The sequence below is a fragment of the Dipodomys merriami genome, unplaced genomic scaffold (assembly GCF_024711535.1).
Source record: "Dipodomys merriami isolate MVZ:Mamm:240054 unplaced genomic scaffold, mDipMer1.0.p SCAF_297, whole genome shotgun sequence".
Lineage (NCBI taxonomy): Eukaryota > Metazoa > Chordata > Mammalia > Rodentia > Heteromyidae > Dipodomys > Dipodomys merriami.
In genome coordinates, this window is record NW_027204459.1 from 694,463 (window position 1) to 717,902 (window position 23,440).

The following is a 23,440-nucleotide window of genomic DNA, read 5'->3' on the forward strand; positions in this document are numbered from 1 at the left end:
CTCTGAAGCCTTCTGAACTTGAAAACCAGAAAAACAGGACAACAGAACACAGTGTACACAGGGATGCTAACAGCAGTTACAGGAGTGCATATTTACTAAGAGGCCTATATCAACTGTGTGCATCTTGATGTGTTGTAAATTTCCTAAATAAAGCAGACCAGAAAATAAAAGCAAAAGATTGCACTGGGAAGGAAAATCAAGATGCAACTATATACTGACTATAAAAGACATACTTTACATTCAAAGTCATAGTAGATTTAAGGTAAGACAGGTGTGCATTCCAAAAAAACTAAACCTCACATATAATGACATACTTGAAAGAGAAATACATGTGGCAGCAAAGAGTTGCAAATGTACTACTTGGCTTTCAACAATAGGCAAGATGACTACATAGAAGATAACAGACACCAAAGACGTGGAGAATGCTGCAGAATGCCAGAGCAGAGACCATGCTCCAGGGCACGCAGAGCACATCAAGGATGTGCCACGGGACAAAACACAACCAAGGAAAATAAAGGGAAGCATAAAATATTTTTAAAAGATAAGAAAATACGAAAGTCAACATACCAAACCTTATAGAACACAGTAGAAATGGAAATACAATTGAGAAAACTATTTTAAAAAGTTCTTTGAAAATATAACAATGATAAACTTTTAGCTAGTTACTAAGAAAACAAAAGTCAAACTATTAAAATCAAGATCAGAGAAGGAGGCACCACTACCATCATTATAAAAATACAAAGAACTGTAAAGGAATACTAAGAATGGTATGGAACAAATTAGATAACCTAGATAAAGTGGAGAGATTCCTAAAACATTACTACTAAAACTGACTCAAGAGAAAATAAGACTACTGAATAGGTTTCTAGCAAAGAAATTGAATTAGTAACAATAATTTTTAAAACACAGGCTGGGAAGTTGGCTTAGTGGTAGAATGCTTGCCGAGAATTCATGAAGCACTGGGTTCAATTCTTCAGTACCACATAAACAGAAAAAGCTGTAAGTGGTGCTGTAGCTCAAGTGGTAGTGCGCTAGCCTTGAGCAAAAAAAGAAGCTCAAGGACAGTGCCCAGGCCCTCAGTTCAAGCCCCAAGACTGGAAAAAAAAAAAAAAAGTGCAGTTCCAGAGATTTTCTAGGGGAATTCTACTAAACATTTATAAACGAATTAATTCTTCACAAACATCCAAAAAATGAAAAAGGATGGAATATTTCTTGCCTCATAGGGCTAGAATTTACTATTTGTCCTGATAGGTGTTTATGGCTAAGATAATCAGCCTTTTGGGGTGATCTGGTCTGAAAAGCTCCCATGCTTAGCTACACTAGACATAATGAGCTGTGAATGAAACCTACTGTTATAATGCCACATGGTCTCACTGCACTATTAGTAGGAAAACTTGCAGTAGGAAAAAATAAATTATAGTCTAATACTGCCAAATACTACTACTTGCAAAAAGAATCAGTAAGAAGCCTCCCCAAATGAAGAGCAATTCAGGTGAGATACAGGTTAAGGAAAGATCAGCCACTACAATGTACCAACGTGCAACTTCAGCACTTAGCAGTGTAAGTTTATTAAGACTCTCCTTCCCTGCCTGTTTTCTTTTCCTTTTATCCTCTCCCTCTTCCTCTCTCACACAAAACCCATTTGGTAGTGCACCTGGAGGAAAATCGCTCAATTACCTGAAGCCAAGCTATATGTTTCTTGTTATAATTTGTGGAGGGGAAGGGAAAAAACAAATCATTTAAATAGGGATACAGGTGGATCCATTGCAACAATGAGACATACAAGTCATTATGTCGAAAAACAACTTTACAACTTTGGTGGGGTGGGGGGGAGGGTTGGGTAGGGGGGCAGGGGGCGGATGGGAAGGGGAAACAAAGGAGGAGGCTACAATGCTTGATAAGAAATGTACTCATTACCTTGCTCATGTAATTGTAACCCCTCTGTACAGTATTTTCACAATAAAAAAAAATATATATATATATATTTTTTAAAAGAGTTTCCAAAGCTACCTTAGTTTCCTAGCCAGCAGCAGATAGGAAAAAAGTGGTGAAGGAAGGGGAAGTGAAGCCCAGGGTTCATATTTTCAGTCCCCCCTCCCCCTCCCCCTCCCTCCTCCTCCACACAGTGACAGGGCAAGAAAAGGAGAGAGATAAGCTGTGTCACCAAGAGGAAAGAAACTGGAGTCCAGGTGAAGTAGCTCATGTCTTTAATTTCAGCTACATGGGTGGCTGCAGGAAGGAGGACAGAAGTCTGGAGCCAGTACCAGGCAAAATTATGAGATTCTACTTGGAAAATAACTAAAAACACAAAATGGCTTAGAGGCCCAAGTGGCGTAATACCTGCCTAGCAAGCACTTGCACTGAGTTCAAAGCCAGTACTGAAGCAGCAATAATAATAATTAATAATAATAATAATAATACAGTATGGGGAAAAGGGATGGAAGGAAGGAAGGAAAGGAGAAAGAGCTACAGAAAGGGAGACAAAAAAATGAAAAAGGAAGAAAAGACTAGAAAGGAAATGAGCTGTGAAAGCAGATAGCCAGTCTCTGTGACAGTGAAGAAATAGCATCTACCTAGGGCCAGAGTACCTTGGGTCCTCAGGGATAGGGAGCTCTTCTGTGGATGACAGACCCGCCAATAAGGTACACAGCCATAACTACAGTCCACTATTTTTTGCTCTACCATATAACTTCAAATGTTCCTTTTAAAAGTGTTGTTAAAAGCCAGGGGCCAGTGGCTCATGTCTGCAACCCTAGTTATCTAAGGGACTGAGACTGAGAGGGACATGGTTTGAGGCCAGCCTGGGCAGAAAGTCTGTTACAAGTATGGTCTCTGAGTTCAAACCTCAGTACAATCAATCAATCAATCAATCAGCAAATCAATAAACAAAAGCATGCTTCATAAGTAAAGAAAAAATTAAATCAACAACTCCAAAATTCAACTCAGGCTCATTTGTTTTGTTAGTCCTGGGGCTTGAACACAGGGCCTGGGTGCTGTCCCTAAGCTTCTTTTGCTCAAGGCTAGTGCTCTAATACTTGAGCCACAGTGCCACTGGTCTTTTTGGAGTAGTTTATTGGAGATATGTCTCTTGAACTTTGTCCAGGCTGGCTTCAAACTGCAAACCTCAGATCTCAGCCTACTGAGTAGCTAGGATAACAGGTGTGAGCCACTGGCACCTGGCTCAGCACTGTTCTTTATAGAGTATTCATACTACAACTAATAATAATTAATATAGGTGCTCATTGGCTGATCTGACCAGTAAATCACAAGCACAGGGCAGAAGGAGTTCTGAATGCTCCTAGGTTTGCTACCACATCACATCACTAAGAATTGCCCCAAGAGTCGGGAAGTAACGTGTCCAGACTCCCGACATACTTCTCTACTTGACCCATGTAGAGAACACAGCTCATCTAAGCTTGCTTTTTCCTATGACTCTACAGCATCTCACCCAGGCAAAACTGTCTGTCTCTTCCACACCTTAACAACTATTTTCACTGTTACAGAACCTGCATAATCATTCACTGCCTAACTATGGACTTACATAAATAGATAAAAACCATGATTCCCCCTTTTGAAAGCTCCAATGGCTCTAGATTGCTTTTGAGGGCTGGGAAGGAGGCTCAGTGGTAGAGAGCTTGCCTTGCATGCCTGAGGCCCTGGGTTCGATTCCTCAGCACCACATAAGCAAAATGGAAAAAAAGCCGGAAGTGGCGCTGTGGCTCAAGTGTTAGAACGCTAGCCTTGAGCTGAAGAGCTGAGGGACAGCGCCCAGGCCCAGAGTTCAGGCCCCACGACCAGACCAAAAAAAAAAAAAAAAACCACACTTAATAATTTAGATTGCTTTTGAATTCTAAGCAACACCGTGCTAAGTACAAATAATTGTTTGCTGAACTGATGAATAAAATGCAAATGCAGAATAACAAACCAATTTTGAAGGACAACACTGAATTAGTCTTCAATTATGTATCTGAATGAAAACACTGCTTGAAAGGTTGGAGGCAGGGTTCAGGTGGTAGACTAGCAAGGTCAAGGCCCTGAGTTCTAAAGCCGATACTGCCAAAAAGCAAAAAATGGGTTCTAGGGCTGGGAAGGTGGCTCAGTGGTAGAGTACTTGCCTTGCATGCTCGAGGCCCTGGGTTCAATTCCTCAGCACCACGTAAGAAAAAAGCCGGAAGTGGCACTGTGGCTCAAGTGGTAGAGTGCCAGCCTTGAGCTGAAGAGCTGAGGGACAGCACCCAGGCCCAGAGTTCCGGCCCCACGACCAAACCCCCCACCCCAAAAAAAAAAAAAAAGGTTCTAGAAGGTTTACATTAAACCAAACATATCAAACTGTAAAGTTATTTTTAAAATATCAACAATTACATATGATTTTAAAATTAATAAATTCAAAATACTATCAAAGAGGAATTTTCACTGGCATCAATTTTACTTTTTATTTTTTATTTATTTTTTTTGGTTGGTCGTGGGGCTTGAACTCTGGACCTGGGTGCCGTCCCTCAGCCCTTCAGCTCAAAGCTAGCGCTCTACCACTTGAGCCACAGCGCCACTTCCGGTTTTCTGGTGGTATATTGGAAATAAGAGTTTCACAGACATTCCTGCCCAGGCTGGCTTTGAACCTCGATCCTCAGATCTCAGCCTCCTGAGTAGCTAGGATTACAGGAGTAAGCCACCGGCGCCCGGCTTTACTTTTTATTTTTAACATAAAAATCAAAGTGCCAAAATACTAAATCAGTAACAATATAAAAGAAATAAAAAATAAGAATACCTGCTTTCTCTGACGTTCTAAGAAACACCATGTCAGATGGAATTCTTTGATTCTGCAAAAGGTAATATAAAATATTAATTATATATACTGACATATATTAACACAATTCCATTCCAAAGTAGAAATAGCTAATAAAACAACTAGAAGGTTTGAACTAAAAATTTGCTGAACATTTTTAATTTACTTGTAAAAACTTAATATTCTGATCCATATTTTACTTGGACTACTGATACTGTTAACCATCAGTGAATCTTGTTGATGGCATCTAGCACTGACATACAAAACACTTCATGTATGCAAAGTGTTAAATACGCCAAGTTATACAGTTCTGTCACACCTCAGTCATACACAACATAGCACTTGGTGGCTGTGGGCACTGGTGGCTCACGCATGTAAGTCTAGCAGCTCAGGACACTAAGATCTGAGAATTGAGGTTTGGAGTAGGTCTAGGAGAGATTCTTAACTTCAACTGACCAGCAAAAAAGATGGAAGTGGAGACAGAACTCAAATAGAGCACCAGCTATGTGCGAAAAAGCCTAATGAGAGCTTGAGGCTCTGAGTTCAAGCCCTATCACCAGCAAAACAAAACAAAAAAAAAACTATCCTATTCTGTCTACCAAAAGGCTCTGGAAAATGAGAACAAGGCTGTCCAAAGTCAACCACAAAAAAGAGAACATCATAAATAACACAATAGACAGGCATGAATAAGCAAATGTGAGGTTAGGCAAACAAAAGCATCACAAATGTGGATCTATACTTCCATGAGACAAGAAAGGAAGCAATTCAAAGATAGTCTATGACATGTAAGAACTTTTACAAGTCACTATTTGTTATGACTATTACTAATAATTCTGTCAACTGGAAAACCTAAAGGAAAAATTAAAAGGTACATAATTGAAAAAACTACTTCACATGTGTCTGTTTTGATAAGAACTAAATAAAGGCCAGGTACAGTGGTTTACAACTGTAATCCCAGACACCCCAAAGGCAGAGATCAGGAACATTGAGGTTCAAGGCCAGCCTGGGTAAAAAGTGAATTTCTAATCGAAAACAATCAATTTGGGTGTACTGATTCTTAACTGTAGGAGGCATGCAGGAGGATCATGTGGTATAGTGCTTGAATAGCATGCTAAAGGCCTTGTTCTTATACTCCTGTAATACCAAAACAAACAAAAAACTAGGTAAACATCTAGACAAATATAATGATGAAACAGCCTTCTTGCCAGTTGATAAATAATAAAAGTAAAGATGAGATATTAAAGTCAAACAAAGACACTTTGGACAAAACTATTTCTAAGGTTATATCTAGTTAAGATCAACAGTCTCCCAAGGAAGAAGTCACAGTGGAAATTAGAAAAAAAATCAATTGAAAGGTAATAAAATATTCAACAAGAGAATGAGTAGAAAGCCAAAATCAGAAAAGATATAAAGAGGAAAATATCCCTATTAACACACAACAGAAAGAGAGGCTAAAAATAAAGAAAATATACCCACTAGAAAGCCAAGAAACAAAAACAACCAAAAAAAATACAATATAACTGAATATGGAGCAAAGATTCATGACAAGAATCATCATTATACAGATACATAGAGGTAAATATATATAGTTATGTACCTGTAGTAATATTCATTTCAATAACAAAAATCAACATTAAAATAAACTAATAAAGCTATCAAGACCTCTACATAAAAATACAAAATATTATGAAAGAAACTGAATCCAACACATCATGTTCAGAAATTAAGATGCATAATACTGCAAAAAAAAGCCTAATGTCCATAAATTGAGTCATATGTTCAACACAAATCCAATTTAAAAAAAACAACTTGGCCTGTTTTCTTTTTGATGGAAATTGACAAGATTTTCCTCATGTATACAGGAAAATGCCAGACCAAGAAAGACCAAAACAGGCTTCAGGATTACAACCTATCGAATATTAAGATTATACCAGAGGAATTCAGACAAGATGGCATCACGCCGAGATAAGACAGTTATGCCAATCAAAACTAGAGGGTCTAGAAATTAGCCCATCTATAAATGGACACCAGATTATGAGGCCTTGACACTATCACTTTGTGTGGAAATTATGATCTTTTCAACAGTGCTGAGAAATCTGAACACCTGCAGGAGAAGAGTATGTCTATTCACATTTCAAATATACAAGGGGGGGGGGGAGATATGTGTGTGTGTGTGTGTGTGTGTGTAAAGACCCACTCAGATGACAGAAGCACCACTCATAAAACACAACCTTTGAATCGGCCCGCCTTTCATGGAAAATGGCATGGACAAAAGGCACTTTTAAGCACACTCACGTGCTGTACTTTTACAACAGCTTCATCTGCGTCAAAGAATCATGAATTTCAAGCTGTAATTTTAGACTCTAAACTATGAATATACAATAGGTCAACAATGTCTTAACTACTGTAACTCTATATTATGTTTTGAAGTAGAGAAGTATGAATACGCAAACTTGTTCATCTTCAAAATTATTTTAGCGATTCTAGGCCTGCTACATTTCCAAATAAATTCTACAAGAAGCTTGTTGATTCCTTAAAAGAAATTAGCTGGTACCTGGAACTCAAAAAATTAAATCCCCCAACAACAAGTTCTCAAAGGAACAACTGCCCAATAAATAAGTGGGCTAAAGACTTAAAGAGAAAACTTCTCTGAAGAGGAAAGAAGGATGGCCAATAGACACATGAAGAAATGCTCAACCTCCCTAGCCATAAAAGAAATGCAAATCAAAACAACATTGAGATACCACCTCACCCCAGTTAGAATTGCTATAATCAAGAATTCTAATAACAACAGATGCTGGAGGGGATGTGGACAGAAGGGAACACTACTGCATTGTTGTTGGGAGTGTAAACTTGTTCAACCACTTTGGAAAGCAGTATGGAGGTTCCTCAAATGACTCCACATAGAGCTCCCTTATAACCCAGCAATCCCACTTTTAGGCATTTACCCAAAGGATCACAAACAAGACCATACTAAAGCTACCAGCACAACTATGTTTATTGCAGCATTATTTACCATAGCTAAGATATGGAACTAACCCAGATACCCCTCAGTAGATGAATGAATTAAGAAAATGTGATATATATACACAATGGAATTCTATGCCTCCATCAGAAAGAATGGCATTGCCCCATTTGTTAGGAAATGGAAAGACTTGGAAAAAATTATATTAAGTGAAGTAAGCCAGGCCCAAAGAAACATAGGTCCCATGGTTTCCCTTATTTGCAATAACTAGTATATGTCTGAGACAAGCAGAAAAGGTCAGGTAAGTTGATGTTAGGTGAAATGAACCCCAAGATAAGTATTCAAATGTTTTTTTCTTTCATGCAATTGTTTCTAACATATTTATAAGATGATTTCTTTGTTGCTTTGTATGTCCCTCCCCCACGGTATAACCCCTGCTCTCACTGTATTTGATGTTGGTATAATTTGTGGAGGGGAAGGGCAAAAACACATCGTTTAAATAGGGATACAGATGGACCCCATTGCAACAATGAGATGTACAAGTCATTAAGTCGAAAAACAAACTTTACAACTTTGGCCAGGAGGCAGGGGTTGGGGGAGGGTTGGGAGGGGAGAATGAGAAGGGATGGGAAGGGGAAACAAAGGAGGAGGAAACAATGCTTGATCAGAAATGTACTTATTATCTTGCCCATGTAATTGTAACCCCTCTGTACCGTATTTTCACAATTTAAAAAAAAAAAAAGAAATTAGCTGGATTTTGAGATCAATAGCATCAACCTATATAATAATTTGAGAAGAACTACTGTCTTAAAACATCAATATTTGTATCTAGCTAGGCATGCTGGTTCATGCCTGTAATCCCAATTACTCAGTAGCAAAGACAGAAGGACTGTGGTTGAGGCTAGTCTGGGCAAAAAGTTAGCAAAGCTTCCATCTCAACCAACAAGCCAACCCCAGAAGCTATGGGAGGCACAGGGAAGGGACCATGGTCTGATCCCAGCCCAGGCAAAAAAAGCAAGACACTATCTGAAAAATAACTAAATACAAAAAGCTCCGGAAGCATGGCTCAAACAGAGTGCTTACATACGAGTGCAACTACGAGTTCAATTCAGTGCTGCCCAAAGGAAAGAGAAAAAAAATTATCTAGCTGTATGGTATGTCTTTCTGTTTACTCAGATCTGTTTAATATATTTCAACAATGTTTTATAGTTTTCAAAATACAAGTTTGGCACTTCTGTTAAATCTATTCCTAAGTATTCTTTTCTTTTGATCCTCTTCCAAATGGAATTTTTTCTTAATTTCAATTACTCTTCATTCCTTATGTATTATTTTCTACAAAATACTCACACAGTAAACTGGGTAATGTCCAGTAATTACTGGACATTACTGAAAGGCTTGAGTACAGGGTCTGTGTCTTCTTAACCGGTGTGGCTGTACAGTGGTCCCTAATTCAATTCAGGGGCTCTGCAGTGTTCTGAGTTTGGCTATTAAGAATAACGCAGCCAGGCACTGGTGGCTTACACCTGTAATCCTAGCTACTATGGAGTCTGAGATCTAAGGATCTTGGTTTGAAGTCAGCCAAGCAGGAAAGTCCATGAGACTTTTATCTCCAAATAACCACCAAAAAAGCCCTAAGTGGAGCTGTGGTTCAAGTGGTAGAGGACTAGCCTCAAGCAAAAAAAACAAAGGGACAGAACTCAGGCTGTGAGTTCAAGTCCCAGAACTAGCATGCACAGAAAAAAATGCATATGTAATTATTTTGGTAGAGGATTTTGTAACAACACAAATTAACATTTTTCTGTGGAGAGTTTAATTGCTCAGCTACATGATAGTTGAATAGTTTTTTTTTAAGAAACTGTCAGATAATTTTCCAGAATAACTATACCACTTGATATTTCTAAAACAATGTGAAAGTAATCTCATTATATTTTAGCCATTCTGGTAAGTGTGGTGCTATAATTCCTAGCTTTCATTTCAATTTCCTGATAACACTGATTATCTATAAAGCTAATTCTTTTGCCCACTTTTGAATTTTTTTAAATGTGGAATTGAATTTTTTTATGTGGAATTTTGAGTTTTTATATATTACAGATACAATCCATAGTGGGTACATGATTTAGGTTTACTAATGTTTTCTGCCAATCTGTTGACTTTTTTTTTGGCAGGGCCTGGGCCTTGAACTCTGGGCCTGGGCACTGACCCTAAGTTCCTTTTGTTCAAGGATAGCTCTCTACCACTTGAGCCAGAGCACCACTTCTGGCTTAATTTTTCATTAATTGGAGATGAGTCACATGGACTTTCCCACCCAGGCTGGCTTCGAACTGCGATCCTCAGATCTCAGCCTCCTGAGTAGCCAGTATTACAGCCACCACTCTCAGCTTGTGGCCTTATTTTTAAAACCATATTCACAACTGGTCAAAAAGCACGCTTAATGTTTTTTTCCAGTACTGTGGTTTGAACTAGCTAGCTAGCTCACTTGCTCTTTCTCTCTCCTCTCTCCATCTTAGCTAGCCTTCTCAGCTCTAGGCTAGGGTTCTATCATTTGAGCCACACCTTGGTTCTGTCCTTCTGATAGTTAATTGGAGACAAGAGTCTAGTGGATTTGTTTGCCCACTCTGGCTTCAAATCTCAATTCTTAGATCTTGATATCTCAGCCTGCTGAGTTGTTAGAATTATAAATGTGAGCCACCAGTACTCGGCTATTTTCAATTTTAGTGAGATGCCAGTTTCAATTTTTCTTTTATTTAATGTTCTTTTGATATAGTCTAATAACTATTTGCTTATCCCTAGATTCTGAACATTTTCTATGTGTTTCTGGAAAGTCTTCTATTTTTACATTTTACATTAAGTACATTAAGTACATGAATGTTCTAGTTCAATTTGTTGAAAAAGCAACCATTTTATAATCTGTTTTTGTGCCCCTGTCAGAAGTCACTTCTACAAATCTGAACAGGTCTGTTTGTATCTCCTTAAGGATTCTTTGGGAATTGTCTCCCCCTCTCCTACCTACATGATGCTAGGAATGAATCCATTTAACTGGCCTTACACCAGGAGAGTGGTCCTTCCTACTGTCCTAGCCTTGTCAGGACTGCTTTGTTAGGCCAGAGCCTGTGCCTTCCTCAAGTAGCTTTGGAATAAGATTGTCTATGTCTTTAAGGAGAGAAAAAACTTTCTGTGATCTTGAGAGGAAGTATGTAAGTAAGGCCTGTTGGTACAATTTTTGGAAAACTGTGGGAGGAATGTCTCAATCCAAAAAAATAACGTGTCTATTTACTTAAGTAGTCTTTAATTTCAGTTATCAACATATTGTTGATAGATTTTATTTTTGCTGAATGTTAAAAAGTATTGTATTTCTCTTCCTTCTTTCTTCCACATGGGGAAGAGCACTTCAAAAATGGTGTTAATACTTTTATGCGTTGATCTTATAACTTGACACCTTGATGAACTTAGTTTCAGGAGATGTTCTTGGTTCATTTGCTTCTTTAACAAATCCCTTCAGATTTCTACACTCACTAGCACATCACTTGCAAATAGTGACATTGTAAACTTCCTTTCCAACTGGTACATCTTTAACCTCACTACCACATCCACCTTCAAATAGTGACAGTGTTATTCCTTCTTACCCAATTGGCACATCTTTAACCTGCTTTCCTGTCCTACTAGAGAGACAAGTTCTTACTCATTATCACGCTCAGACAGGAGCATATGTCTGACCTGACTAAGGAGGATATGCTTGTTTGCAGAGAAAGCATGGTTTCTCAACATATGTTAGTTGTAAAAAAGGGCTTCTTTGTGAGAGTTCCTATGTGCATAAAATATGCTTGGATCCAATTCATACTATTACTCATCTTTCCTCCCCATTTAAAAAAAATAATTAACAGGTTTATTGTTTGTTTTCATGCATGTATATAAAATACTTAGATCATATCCCACCCTCTCCTTCACTCTTTGTCTTCCTTCTCCCACTGGCACCCACACACAAATACAACCTGTTTTACATTCTTGTCATTCATTTTTAAGGACCAGATTCTGCAGAAGAGACAAAACATGTAGTAACTGTCTCCCTCAGTAGGGCTCATTTTGCCTAACATTATATTGAACTCTAGAACAATTCAAAACACTGAAATATTTTGCAAGTATCTGTTTGGTTGCTATTACACCATGCTTAATTTTTAAAAGACATTGCATTTTTAGGGAAAAAAAGAAAGCTAGTATACTCTTACAAATGGCTTATTTAAATCAACAGAGATGAACAAAGAGAGTAGATGGAAAGCCACGAAGACACTAACCCTGTGAAGAAAAGGACACAAGTGGTGTATTCAGAGGGGCCAGGCAGAGGCAGCAACCAGAGTGAATGCCACACATGTAGACCGTCCACTCAGACCACCAGCCACCCTAAACAGTTCCATACTTTAATCCACTGTTTCTCTACGGCTTCTTCCCACCAATATAACTGTTCTTTCCTAGTTCTTTTCTGTTTTACTTCCACTCCTCTTATACTCTTCAATTTTTTTTTTTTTTTTTTTTGGGTCCGGTCGTGGGGCCTGAACTCTGGGCCTGAACGCTGTCCCTCAGCTCTTCAGTTCAAGGCTAGCGCTCTACCACTTGAGCCACAGAGCCACTTCCAGCTTTGTTTTTTGCTTATGTGGTGCTGAGGAATCGAACCCAGGGCCTCATGCACGCAAGGCAAGCGCTCTACCACTGAGCCACCTTCCCAGCCCCATACTCTTCAAATTTTTAAGTCCATGAAGATGCTATATGCAAATACATGTATATTGACTATATGTGAAATATATATGTGAATATATAAATATGTAAATCTGTAAACTATACAGCTACCTGAACAAGTAAGCTCCAGAAAAAAGTAGGTATTACTAATACATTCTTATACAATTCTGTTGTCAAATGGAATAATTCTGATATTGCAACACTAAACAGTTAACACGTTATTTTCAACAAAATATAATTTTACCTACATACACTGAAATATACTTTAGCAAAACAGAACATACAAAATCTGGATTTTTATACAAGTATAACAAATTTTATACAAACATATCAGGATTTAAAATGTCAGTCTCAAACTTTCTTCAAATCAGGCTAAATGTGAATGGTTGATATATATGTGTGTATGTGTATAAGACATATGAAAAAATTCACCAACCTTTTCCACTATGATTAGGTCCCCAACCTGTATGTCTGAACTCTTAACTTGCACTTTACCTTAAAAAAAAAAAAAAAAAGATGTATAATCAGCTCAAGGAAACAAAAATCATTTTTTTAACTGACACATAATTACTTCAACAATAACTCTAGGGCAAAAACATAATTTGTGACTTTTTCAGACAAAGGTTTTTAGCTAACAGCCAGAGGTAAGTTTAAATAAGTTTACAAAAACTAACAGTACCAGCCATATAGTGACATTTAGACTCATAATTAATGTCACTTGTAATTCATCACTTTAGTAAACTACCAAACACAATTAATTAATAAAAAGACTTCAATAATTTGTTCATGATAATTTAGAAAGAGATTCCATTTGGAACGTTTCTCCATATTTAGTGTTTCAGTTGTCTGCCAAGTTACCAATGATCAGGAACATTATTAGATAATATGGAGATACAAAATTACCTAAATTAATATTGTGGATAGCACTGACTGGCACAAAACTCACAAAAAAAGAAATAATGTAAATCATACATATAATCATCCTTCACTAGTGGTAGCATTGTGGACACCAAAAGATCTGAAAACGAGGACCTAAAGCTTTATTTTTAAGAGATTTTCCTATGTAATGTATTGAGTAAATCCTTATATTATCTAAATAATATCTGATGCACCATAGTCATCGATGAAATTGATTATATATGCTTAAATATATACACTTGAATGTATAAGCTGACTATATATACTTAAATGTTATATACAGTATGACAGAACAGATAAGCATTTGAACAGACAAAACTGATACACTTTACTCCCCCTCCTCTGCCTTAGCCTTCCTCATTCCCACTTAGGAAGATCAAAAACCTTTTGGGTCTATTTGTACATTTTTGTAACTATTGTATCAACACATGAAAAAGTTCATTTGTGATTTTCACATATAGTTTATTCTCAAGCTAGCAGAACCAGAAGTAATTTTCATATTACTTAATCAAAAATTAATATTATTGTCATTTACTGATTTTTAAATGCATCTCCAATGTATTATAAAACCTTTTCTAAATACCTCAAAGCAACTGGGCTTCATTAACATCATGTTTTTCTAAAGACTTGTTTTTTTATTATACAGTTATCTTTTTCCAATTACACAAACCCTAAGGGGTGGAGCTAAAGTTTATTTTAGAATGACATATAAAACAAATCTTTTTTTTTTGGGGGGGGGGGGGTCCGGTCGTGGGGCCTGAACTCTGGGCCTGGGCGCTGTCCCTCAGCTCTTCAGCACAAGGCTAGAGCTCTACCACTTGAGCCACAGCGCCACTTCCGGCTTTTTTCTTTTTGCTTATGTGGTGCTGAGGAATCGAACCCAGGGCCCCAGGCATGCAAGGCAAGCGCTCTACCACTGAGCCACCTTCCCAGCCCTGAAACAAATCTTAACACAGCTGCCTAACTGATAAGTATATGCCTATATAGAGCCTGAAAACTCAGAAAAATGTCTGTTGTAATTATGGTCACTTCAAAATTTAGGTCTAAGCAGAGTACCAAACAATAAAGGTGCAGCACTGCTATCAGGCCTCCTGAGCACTACTTCACAGAATTCTGTATTATCTGCCAATTTCACATTCTCCCCTAGTTATCTAGCTTTTACTTACTTCTAGATTTTTACTTTCTTTGTAATAAACATTTGAGAAAAGAAACACCTACAGTCATAAGACAAAATAAATATAGTAAATAAGTCTAAAATACTTTGAAACACAGAAAACATTTTATTTTTTAAGTTTACATTTTCCAGACACTGATTAATCTGTCATATGGTGACAAACATGGCATATATTAATAGCCTTTAACATTTAATAATCAACATTTTTTTATATTTATTTATTCTTGTTGGTCATGGGACTCAAACTCTGGGTCTAGGTGCTGTCGCTCAGTTCTTCAGCTCAAGGCTAGCACTCTACCACTTGAGACACTGAGCTACTTCTGGTTTTCCGAGTGGTTTATTGAAGAGTCTCACAGACTTTCCTGCCCAGGCTGGCTTTGACCCGCAATCCTCAGATCTCAGCCTCCTGAGTAGCTAGGATTACAGGCATGAGCCACCAGCGCCTGGCTCAACATTTATTTTTAACATTATACAGTGACAATAAGCTTGCATGTGATTATATGTCTAAGAGGAAAAGGTTAAGGTAAAATACAGCATCAAAAGTTCTCCAAATAGCCAGGTGTGGTGGTCAACTAAAGGCCTGGGCTACATAGCAAGTTTCAAGAGAGACCCTGTCTACAAGGGGAAAAAAGTTCTCAAAACATGACTGAAACAACACTAAACACTGGAAAGCTTAGCCACTACAGGACACAGTGGTACATGCGTATAACCCCTCCACCACTCAGAAGACTGACAGGGAAGGGTTACTTGAGCCTAGGAATTTGATACCAGCCTGGGCAACAAAGGGAATCTGTCTTTAAGGGAAAAAAGAAAAGGTAAACTCAGTATTGTAACAGAAAATAGAGTTGTACACCAGTGGCTCATGCCTATAATCCTAGCTTCTCAGGAGGCTAAGACTGATACCTGTCTATAAATCCACAGAGCTCAACAACAAACACTCACATTTAATAATTTCAGGGCACACGTGATAGAAGGAAGCTCTGAAAAGACAAAGACCTGGAGGATTGTGATTCAAAGCCAGACCCGTCAGAAAAGCCTGTTGAGACTCCATCTACAATTAGGCACCAATAAGCTGAGCTAGAATGTGGGAAAATGCCAGCCATAAGCAAGTAAGCTGAGCAAGAGCACAAGGTCCTGAGTTCAAGCCCTAGTACCAGCAAAAAATAATAACAGTATGGTTATCTGCCTACAAATCTGTTTAGTAGGAGTACATATGTTTACGTTTTGAAGACGTGGTCAATGGCCATCTTGAACAGCATCTGCCTTGCCCTGAAGGGACTGTCTGCACCTCCCTGGTGCCTTCCTCACCTCAGTGGCTTCTCTCTGTCCTCATCAGAGGTCCTTCCTGGCACCAGGGGAGATGAAGGGGCGACAGCTGTCCAGAGCCTCCCTGCGGCGGAAGCCTGGTGACCCTGGCCTTTCTCTGTTTTCCTTGAACAGTCCACGTGCACACTAAAAAACTGATTTCTGGTGAGCATCCTGCTAACTAAGCTGACAAACTGTCCCAGAAACAGGTTAATGTCAGAGGCCAAACAGTCTGTAAGCACATATAAAGCAAGTAACTGCCACTTGTCTTCACAGATCACACTGCGTGTGGGAAGGGGCACTCAAAACTTAGGCATTTCAATGCACATTTGGTAGAAGCAAGCTTTGAACATACAAAGATGCTTCAATGTGAAAGCTAGGATTTAAGTTAATAACATTTTTTTCTTTGAAAATTTCCTATTACCAATTAACATTCAGGAAGTCATATAGTTCTGACCTTTTATTTATTTTTTTTATTTATTTATTTTTGGTCGGTCATGGGGTCTGAACACTGGGCCTGGCCGCTGTCCCTCAGCTCTTCAGCTCAAGGCTGGCGCTCTACCATGTGAGCCACAGCGCCACTTCCAGCTTTTTTTCTTTTTGCTCATGTGGTGCTAAGGAATCGAAGCCAGGGCCTCAGGCATGCAAGGCAAGCGCTCTAAGACCTTTTGTTTCTTAATGAACAAGTTAATAGAAAATATTACCAGGTTGTTGCTGCAACCTTCAAGCTAGATACTTCTAAATGAGGTTTTTACACTCATCCTCCACCATTCCGGGCTTCTCATGAACCCAGAGACAAGAGCCCAAGGAGACTAGAGCACAACCCCAAGCTACAACATGTAACAGGCTGGTCTGCTACAGGGCTCAGCCCTAGTGTTCTGCTGAGCCAAGCAGTCTGAGAGAATTCTGTTCACCTAAAGCAAATTCTGTATCACATAAAGAAAATTCTATATCACAAAGAAGCAAGAGTTCATGACCCACAATAAAGAGAGAGAGAGGTATTTTGCTACTGGGCCAGAAGACACAACATTACTGATGCCTCAAACATAAAATCACACTACACTAAAACAGTAGGAAAAAAAATGAGATCATAGAAGTACTGTGAGAACAGCATGCTCATTTGTACTGAAAGTAAATAGACATCCTAAGATGAAGCCAAAATAGTAAGGTTAAAAACAAAGAAACCAAAAGGCAAATTAAGCAATTTATAAAAGATTACAAAGATTACGAAGGAACAACATTTTTAAGTACCAGGCAAAAGAGAGTAAAATGACATTTTTTTCACCAAAGTAGCAGTTAAAAAAAAAATCTGTAGCAGTTTAAAAAAAAAAAAATCTGAGCCAGGTCCGGTGGCTCACACCTATAATCCTAGCTACGCAGGAAGCTGAGATCAGAAGATTGTGGTTCAAAGCCAGCTGGGGCAGGAAAGTCTGTGAGTCTTTTATCTCTAATTAAAACACACACACACACACTGTGAGTCTGAGTCTTTTATCTCTAAACACACACACACACACACACACACACACACACACACACACACACACACTGTGAGTCTGAGTCTTTTATCTACACACACACACACACACACACACACACACACACACACACACACACACACACACACACACACACACACACACACACACACACACACACACACACACACACACACACACACACACACACACACACACACACACACACACACACACACACACACACACACACACACCACCCCTGCCGCATTTCAAAAAAAGCTGGAAGTAGAACTATGGCTCAAGAAGTAGTGCTCTGGCCTTGAGCAAAATGAAGTTTGGGAAAATGCTCAGGCCCTGAGTACAAGCCCCAGGACTAGCACCCAAAAAAAAAGCCTTCTATTGATCATGTGAACAAGTATGTCAGGAAGTGAAAGTGGGCATCCATTAGTCAACGCCAGCCATCCAGAGACCAGGCCTCACAGGGCACACTAGAACAAGCCTGTAATCCCAGCATGATGGAGCAGAGACAAGAGAACCACTGGAAAGCCCAGATGACATAAAGTCTGGACTACATAATGGAGATCCTGGATTTCCTAGTCACATCTTGCCTCAAATAGATAATTTGTACACGTGTACACACACACACAAATTGTCAGGCCTAATTTTCACAACTAACCAAGGCATTCTGCATTTATTACTAAATCGATTTCTCTACTTATTCCTGAGCAGCAGTACTGTAAACAAGGAACCTACCTTACAGAGTAGACGTAACCAGCACAACTACAAAAGGGAGGAGCGGGGCTGGGAAGGTGGCTCAGTGGTAGAGCGCTTGCCTTGCATGCACCAAGGCCCCGGGTTCGATTCCTCAGCCCCACATAAGCAAAAAGAAAAAAAGCTGAAAGTGGCACTGTGGCTCAAGTGGTACAGTGCTAGCCTTGAGCTGAAGAGCTGAGGGACAGCACCCAGGCCCAGAGTTCAGGCCCCATGACTGGACAAAAAAAAAAAAAAGGGAAGAGCTTCTGGGACAGATGTATGAGGAAAAGAGAAGGACAGGAGGCCAGGGAAAACACCTATGATTTGAAGCTTGTGAATTTCTATTTCTGGGATTATCTACTAAATGTAAATATTGAATGTATTTGAGCCACAGTTGACTGCAGAGAACTGTGGAAACACTACTGTGTTATAAAAAATACACATAAGTGATTCTTAATGATTCTCATTTCACTCTAGTTGATCTAAACTGTTACAGAAATGGACAAATAGGAGTCATCACTGCATAACAACCAGTCATGAGTGCTTGTCTGAGTATAGGATACTGGATTACAGTAATTCTGAAGACTTCAAGCCCATCAACTACTCAGCAATTTCTGATGGGACAACTCAACTGCAATCCGGTATTCAACTGAAAAAAAAAAAAAAAGAAGAAGAAGCAAGCAAAAATATGTCAGATCATAAACATCTATTGCCTTTTGTCATTTCCTCTGAAAGGGCACAATCCAAAAAACTATGTAAGAGGCACTAAAGAGGGGTTCACTTACATTTTCAAGGACTAATGATTACTCATAAATGGCTTAAATTTTACTATAAGATGACAAAATATCATGATATATAAATCTTTAATATAAAAAAGACTAAGTTTTCAACAAGTTATACAAAGTGCTTTGATAAACACAAATCAAAGACACTTAAACCATAGGAACAGAGTACTCTGCTATATCCTACATGAATGCATGTGTTCCTTTCCAGCAAGTGGCCTAGAAGCATATTATAGAGATGTCTGCACTCTATTAACAATCTCTCTCTCTCTCTCTCTCTCTCTCTCTCTCTCACACACACACACACACACACACACACACACACCACCCCCACCCCCACCCCCCCCACCCCCCCCACCACCACCCCCCCCACCATCCCCACCCCCACCCCCACCCCCCCCACCCCCCCCACCACCACCCCCACCCCCCCCACCATGTGGGCCTCTGGGCTGGAGCTTTCAGTGGAAATGAACTGTTACAACCAAGACAAACACCTTTATACATCTTGTAGCAAGGGAAAAAAATCAAAAGGGACTGCTGCCATGGCTTCACTCCACTTTAGGGGTTCTACAAAAACTGATGGCAGGTAGAAAGATCCACTCCATCTTCCTTTCTACTCTGCCTGTGGCACTGCCTTGCAGAAGAGAGATGACAAAAAGAGAAGTAGTCATAAACAAGGAGAAATAACAGCAACTGCCTTGGATTATGCTCACATCGACAGGAGGCTTGTAGGAAAGTAAAGCGAAGAGCCAAGCCAAAATCCTTCAAAGGTGACTATAGTTAAGAGTCTATTTAATTGTCAGGTCCAAAACGAGCTTTACATCGTGGGGGGGGGGGAAGGGGGGGAAGGAGAAGGATTGGGATTGGGGGGGAGGGGGGAGGCTGGGAAGGGATGTGAAGGGTAAACAAAGGAGGAGGCTGCAATGCTTGGTAAGAAATGTACGCATTATCGTGCCCATGTAATTGTAACTCCTCTGTACAGTATGTTCACAAATAAAATTAAATTAAATTAAAAAAAAGAGTATTTAAAATATTTTACACTTCTATAAACAAAGTATCTTCAAGATTAAAATAAATGGCTTTCCTTCACAAAAGAGAAAAAACAGACATTTTTTTCAATTCATTTCTATAAGGATATGCTTGAGATCCCCAAATATAAAAAAAACTCAAACATTGTCTCAGATAACACAACAATCCACAGTAAAGCACTGAAATCACTATAGTCTAATGCCATTCAAATAGGTTATTTGTAAAATATTAGAACTTGAGACACTAATTAGTAAGTATCCCTGATCAAAAGATATCAACTTTACACCGTACTCAATAATAAATGCAGATGGATTTTTGCACTCTTGATTTCACTTGTCAAATATGTACCTCAAATTACCCACTCTCAAAGCACAGTTGAAAGAACTGGGTTAGAAATCAGAATGGCTCGAGTTCACACAGTGGCTCTACTAAAGACGGATGACTTAGCAGCAGCCTTGGGTGTGGACATCTCTTTAACTGAGATGACCTGCCATGAGTGATGGTAGCTGTCCTATGATTATTATCTGACACACAAGAAGGTATTATGCAACTATCACTCAACAACCACATGTAAAATTTTTACTTTTTCTTTTTTTTTTTTTTTTTCTGCTTACATGGTGCTGAGGAATCAAACCAGGGCCTCATGCATGCAAGGCAAGCACTTTACCACTGAGCCACCTTTGCAGCCCCAAAATTTTTACTTTTTCTATTCAGCAGTGTGATGACTTTTTTGAAAAAGTAAATTTCCAACTGCATTTGAAATAAACCTATCTAGATTTATTTTTGAAGTATCTTAAGATCAGGTACCACAGAAAAGTAAAAAAAAAAAAAAATAGTATTATGTACTCTTCAACTCATCTTATACCATTTTTAGTGAAATACGCATGACATAAAAATTGATACAACAAACCCTAGTGAGTTCCAAAGCAATTTCATCATATAACAGAAGTCCACACTCCTTAAGCAGTTACTCTCTGTTCTTTCATTGAGCCCAAGCCAGAGCAACTCTATTTCCACTAACTAACCTATTTGGGCTATTTCACAGGAGTGAAATCATACAGCATGTGACCTGTGTCTGGCTTCGTTCATATAGCATGTTTTTAAGACTTTTCCATGTTGTACATATGTCAATCTTTCACTACTTTCATACATGAGTAACTAACTTGTTTATCCACTCATCCACTGATGGGAGAGTAGGGTTGTTTTCATCTTTTGGCTGTTATGAGTAGTGTGATGACAAACTGATTGGAATCCCGTTTCAAATTTTAAGTATGTAAGAAATGATAAACTCATTTTCCCACTTACTGAAGCATTTACATTCCCACCAGCAATATACCAAGATTCTACTTTCTCTAGAGTTTCTCCAGGTCTCCTTATTTTACAATTTTTTAAAATGATAGCCTACCTAGTAGTGTGTGGTAGTGTCTTTGTGTGACTTTTAGGTAATTTTCTCTGTGCATTTAACTAAGCATCCTTTCATGTGCTTATTGGCTTTTTTCTAGCTCCTTGGAGAAATTTCTAATCAGATCCTTTGCCTGTTTTGAATGATTGTAGTTGAATTTAAAAGAGCTCTTTACACGGGCTACAAGTTGGACCCTTACAAGAGATGATTTACAAACAGCTTCTCATTGTCTATACTCAAGTCTGTAAGTCCTTACACCTTCTCGGATGTTTATCTGGAAATATCTTAATTTCTTCAGTTCTTGATTGGTGATGTAGTTGATACTGAATTCCTGGTTGGTAATTTTTGTTTTCCTAGCTTAAAGCAGTACCCACTCCCTTCAGCCCCAGGGTCTCTGCTTATCTTTGCACAGGGACCAATTGCTTTTATCTTCCCGCTTGGAAAATGTCTATTTGTCATCATGTCTGAACAGTTTTGATCATCTCGCAGTGTGGACCTCTTTGTGCTTATCCTTCTTGGGACTCACAGAACCTACTCAATGTAGAGTTAGTTATCTTAAAAAAAAAAAAAATCAAGTTTGGAAAGGGTCTGGTCCTTATTCTTTATTCTCTACTCTTTCTCCTTCTCTTCTCCTAGGATTCCAATGATGTATCTGTCAGTGTATTTAATATTGTTCCACGAGTCTCTGAAAAGCTGCTCATTTTTCTTCATTTGTCCTGCTCCTCAAATGGGATCACTTCAACCAACCTAGGATCAAAGTCATTGACTCTTCAGCCTGTTTTAATCTGCTACTGAAACCCTCCACTGCACTTTTCTTGTCGTTTTTCCTACTTTCCAGCTCCAGGATTCATCTGCACCCTTTACTGATGGTCTCTACAGGTTCATATATCATTCTCCTGAAAGCTTCCTCCATTTCTTCATAGCTTCCTTTAGCTTCTTCAGCATATTTAAGATGGCTAATTTAAATTTTGGGTCTGGAAGTTCAATGCCTGGGCTTTAACAGAATTAGTCCCTATTAAATTATTTAGTGAAGGCTTCTTTGCATGTTTCATAATTTTTAGTGGAAAAAAAATAACATTTCAGACATTTTTACCTATTCCATATCTGTTGCTTTCTAGATGTTGTAGCTCTTTTTGATTAGTGGTTTCCCTAAAGCAAGTAATCTGTGGTATATGGTCCCCTAGTCTCTCTTCCATAAGCTTCTTAACAAGTGTTTTCAGAGATTTCTTTGAATGTGAAGCAGGGAATGAAGGAAACAAAACAGAACTTCTCCTCGTTCAGCTAGGTGCTCTGTCCCTGTTCGGGACATAGTGAAATGGGCAATGCTGTCTGCAACACCGCTCTGGCTTTCACTTTCGACTTCACTAAGCCTAGACACACCATAGGCCAAAGAACTTCTGGGGTCTGTTCTGAGCATTATTCTAGCTCTCTGCCTACATGTGGCACTCAAAGCTCTTAGGAATACACAGGCATTTTTGAACGTTCAAATCACAAAGACATTCTTTCTTCAGCATTTGCTACGCTACTTGGCATTTGACTTTGTGATATAGGGCTCAATTACAATCCTTTCCCCCAGTCTACTGTGGCTGTTCATTATCCTAACATACATGTTAAAAGATGACTACTGCTTTTCTACTCTTCTGTCCTGAGGGATTTTCCATATTAAGTGAGCAAAAGACCAACACCCTGAGCACTCCTCAAAAGGTATCTATAGACTGGTTAGTGAGACAAACACCATTCTTTTCAACTAAGTTCTATTCTTCAAACTAGGCTGTGGAATGCCATCTTCAAAACTTCCTGGAGAAGGCTTGGGGCCAGGTCAGTCATAGGAAAGAACCAAAAGCTTCCTACCATTTTTTAAGTTGCCCTTCAAATTCAGAAATCCTGTAGGTGCTGTAAAACTAACTTTGACTATTCTTCAGGATTCTGACAAAGTTAGCTGTAGAAGTTTCTGCATGATTTTTCAGTATTTCTGTGGAAAGACAGGCACAGAGAGCTGACTACTCTTTTTTTATCACCACTCACGTAATTTTCTGCTGTACAATGTATATACTACTCAGACCAAATGCCACAGTTACAACAATTTTTTAAGTAAGCTAGGATCTGTACTGTATTTTTAAAGA

General features: G+C 38.8%; 1 protein-coding gene across 10 annotated transcripts in view; it reads right to left on the reverse strand.

Annotated features, from left to right (window-relative positions):
• Atp9b (ATPase phospholipid transporting 9B (putative)) overlaps positions 1 to 23,440 on the reverse strand; it is a 180,676-nt gene that overhangs the window by 132,592 nt on the left and 24,644 nt on the right. For all 10 annotated transcript variants that reach the window (XR_011375904.1, XM_070038816.1, XM_070038811.1 and 7 more), the window contains exons 6-7: positions 12,913 to 12,971; positions 4,766 to 4,817 (exon numbers count right to left, since the gene is read on the reverse strand). Coding sequence is in view for 9 of the 10 variants with exons in the window: in XM_070038816.1 (XP_069894917.1) it covers positions 4,766 to 4,817; positions 12,913 to 12,971 (111 nt within the window). In the remaining variant the exon portion in view is untranslated. The remainder of the gene's footprint in view (positions 1 to 4,765; positions 4,818 to 12,912; positions 12,972 to 23,440) is intronic.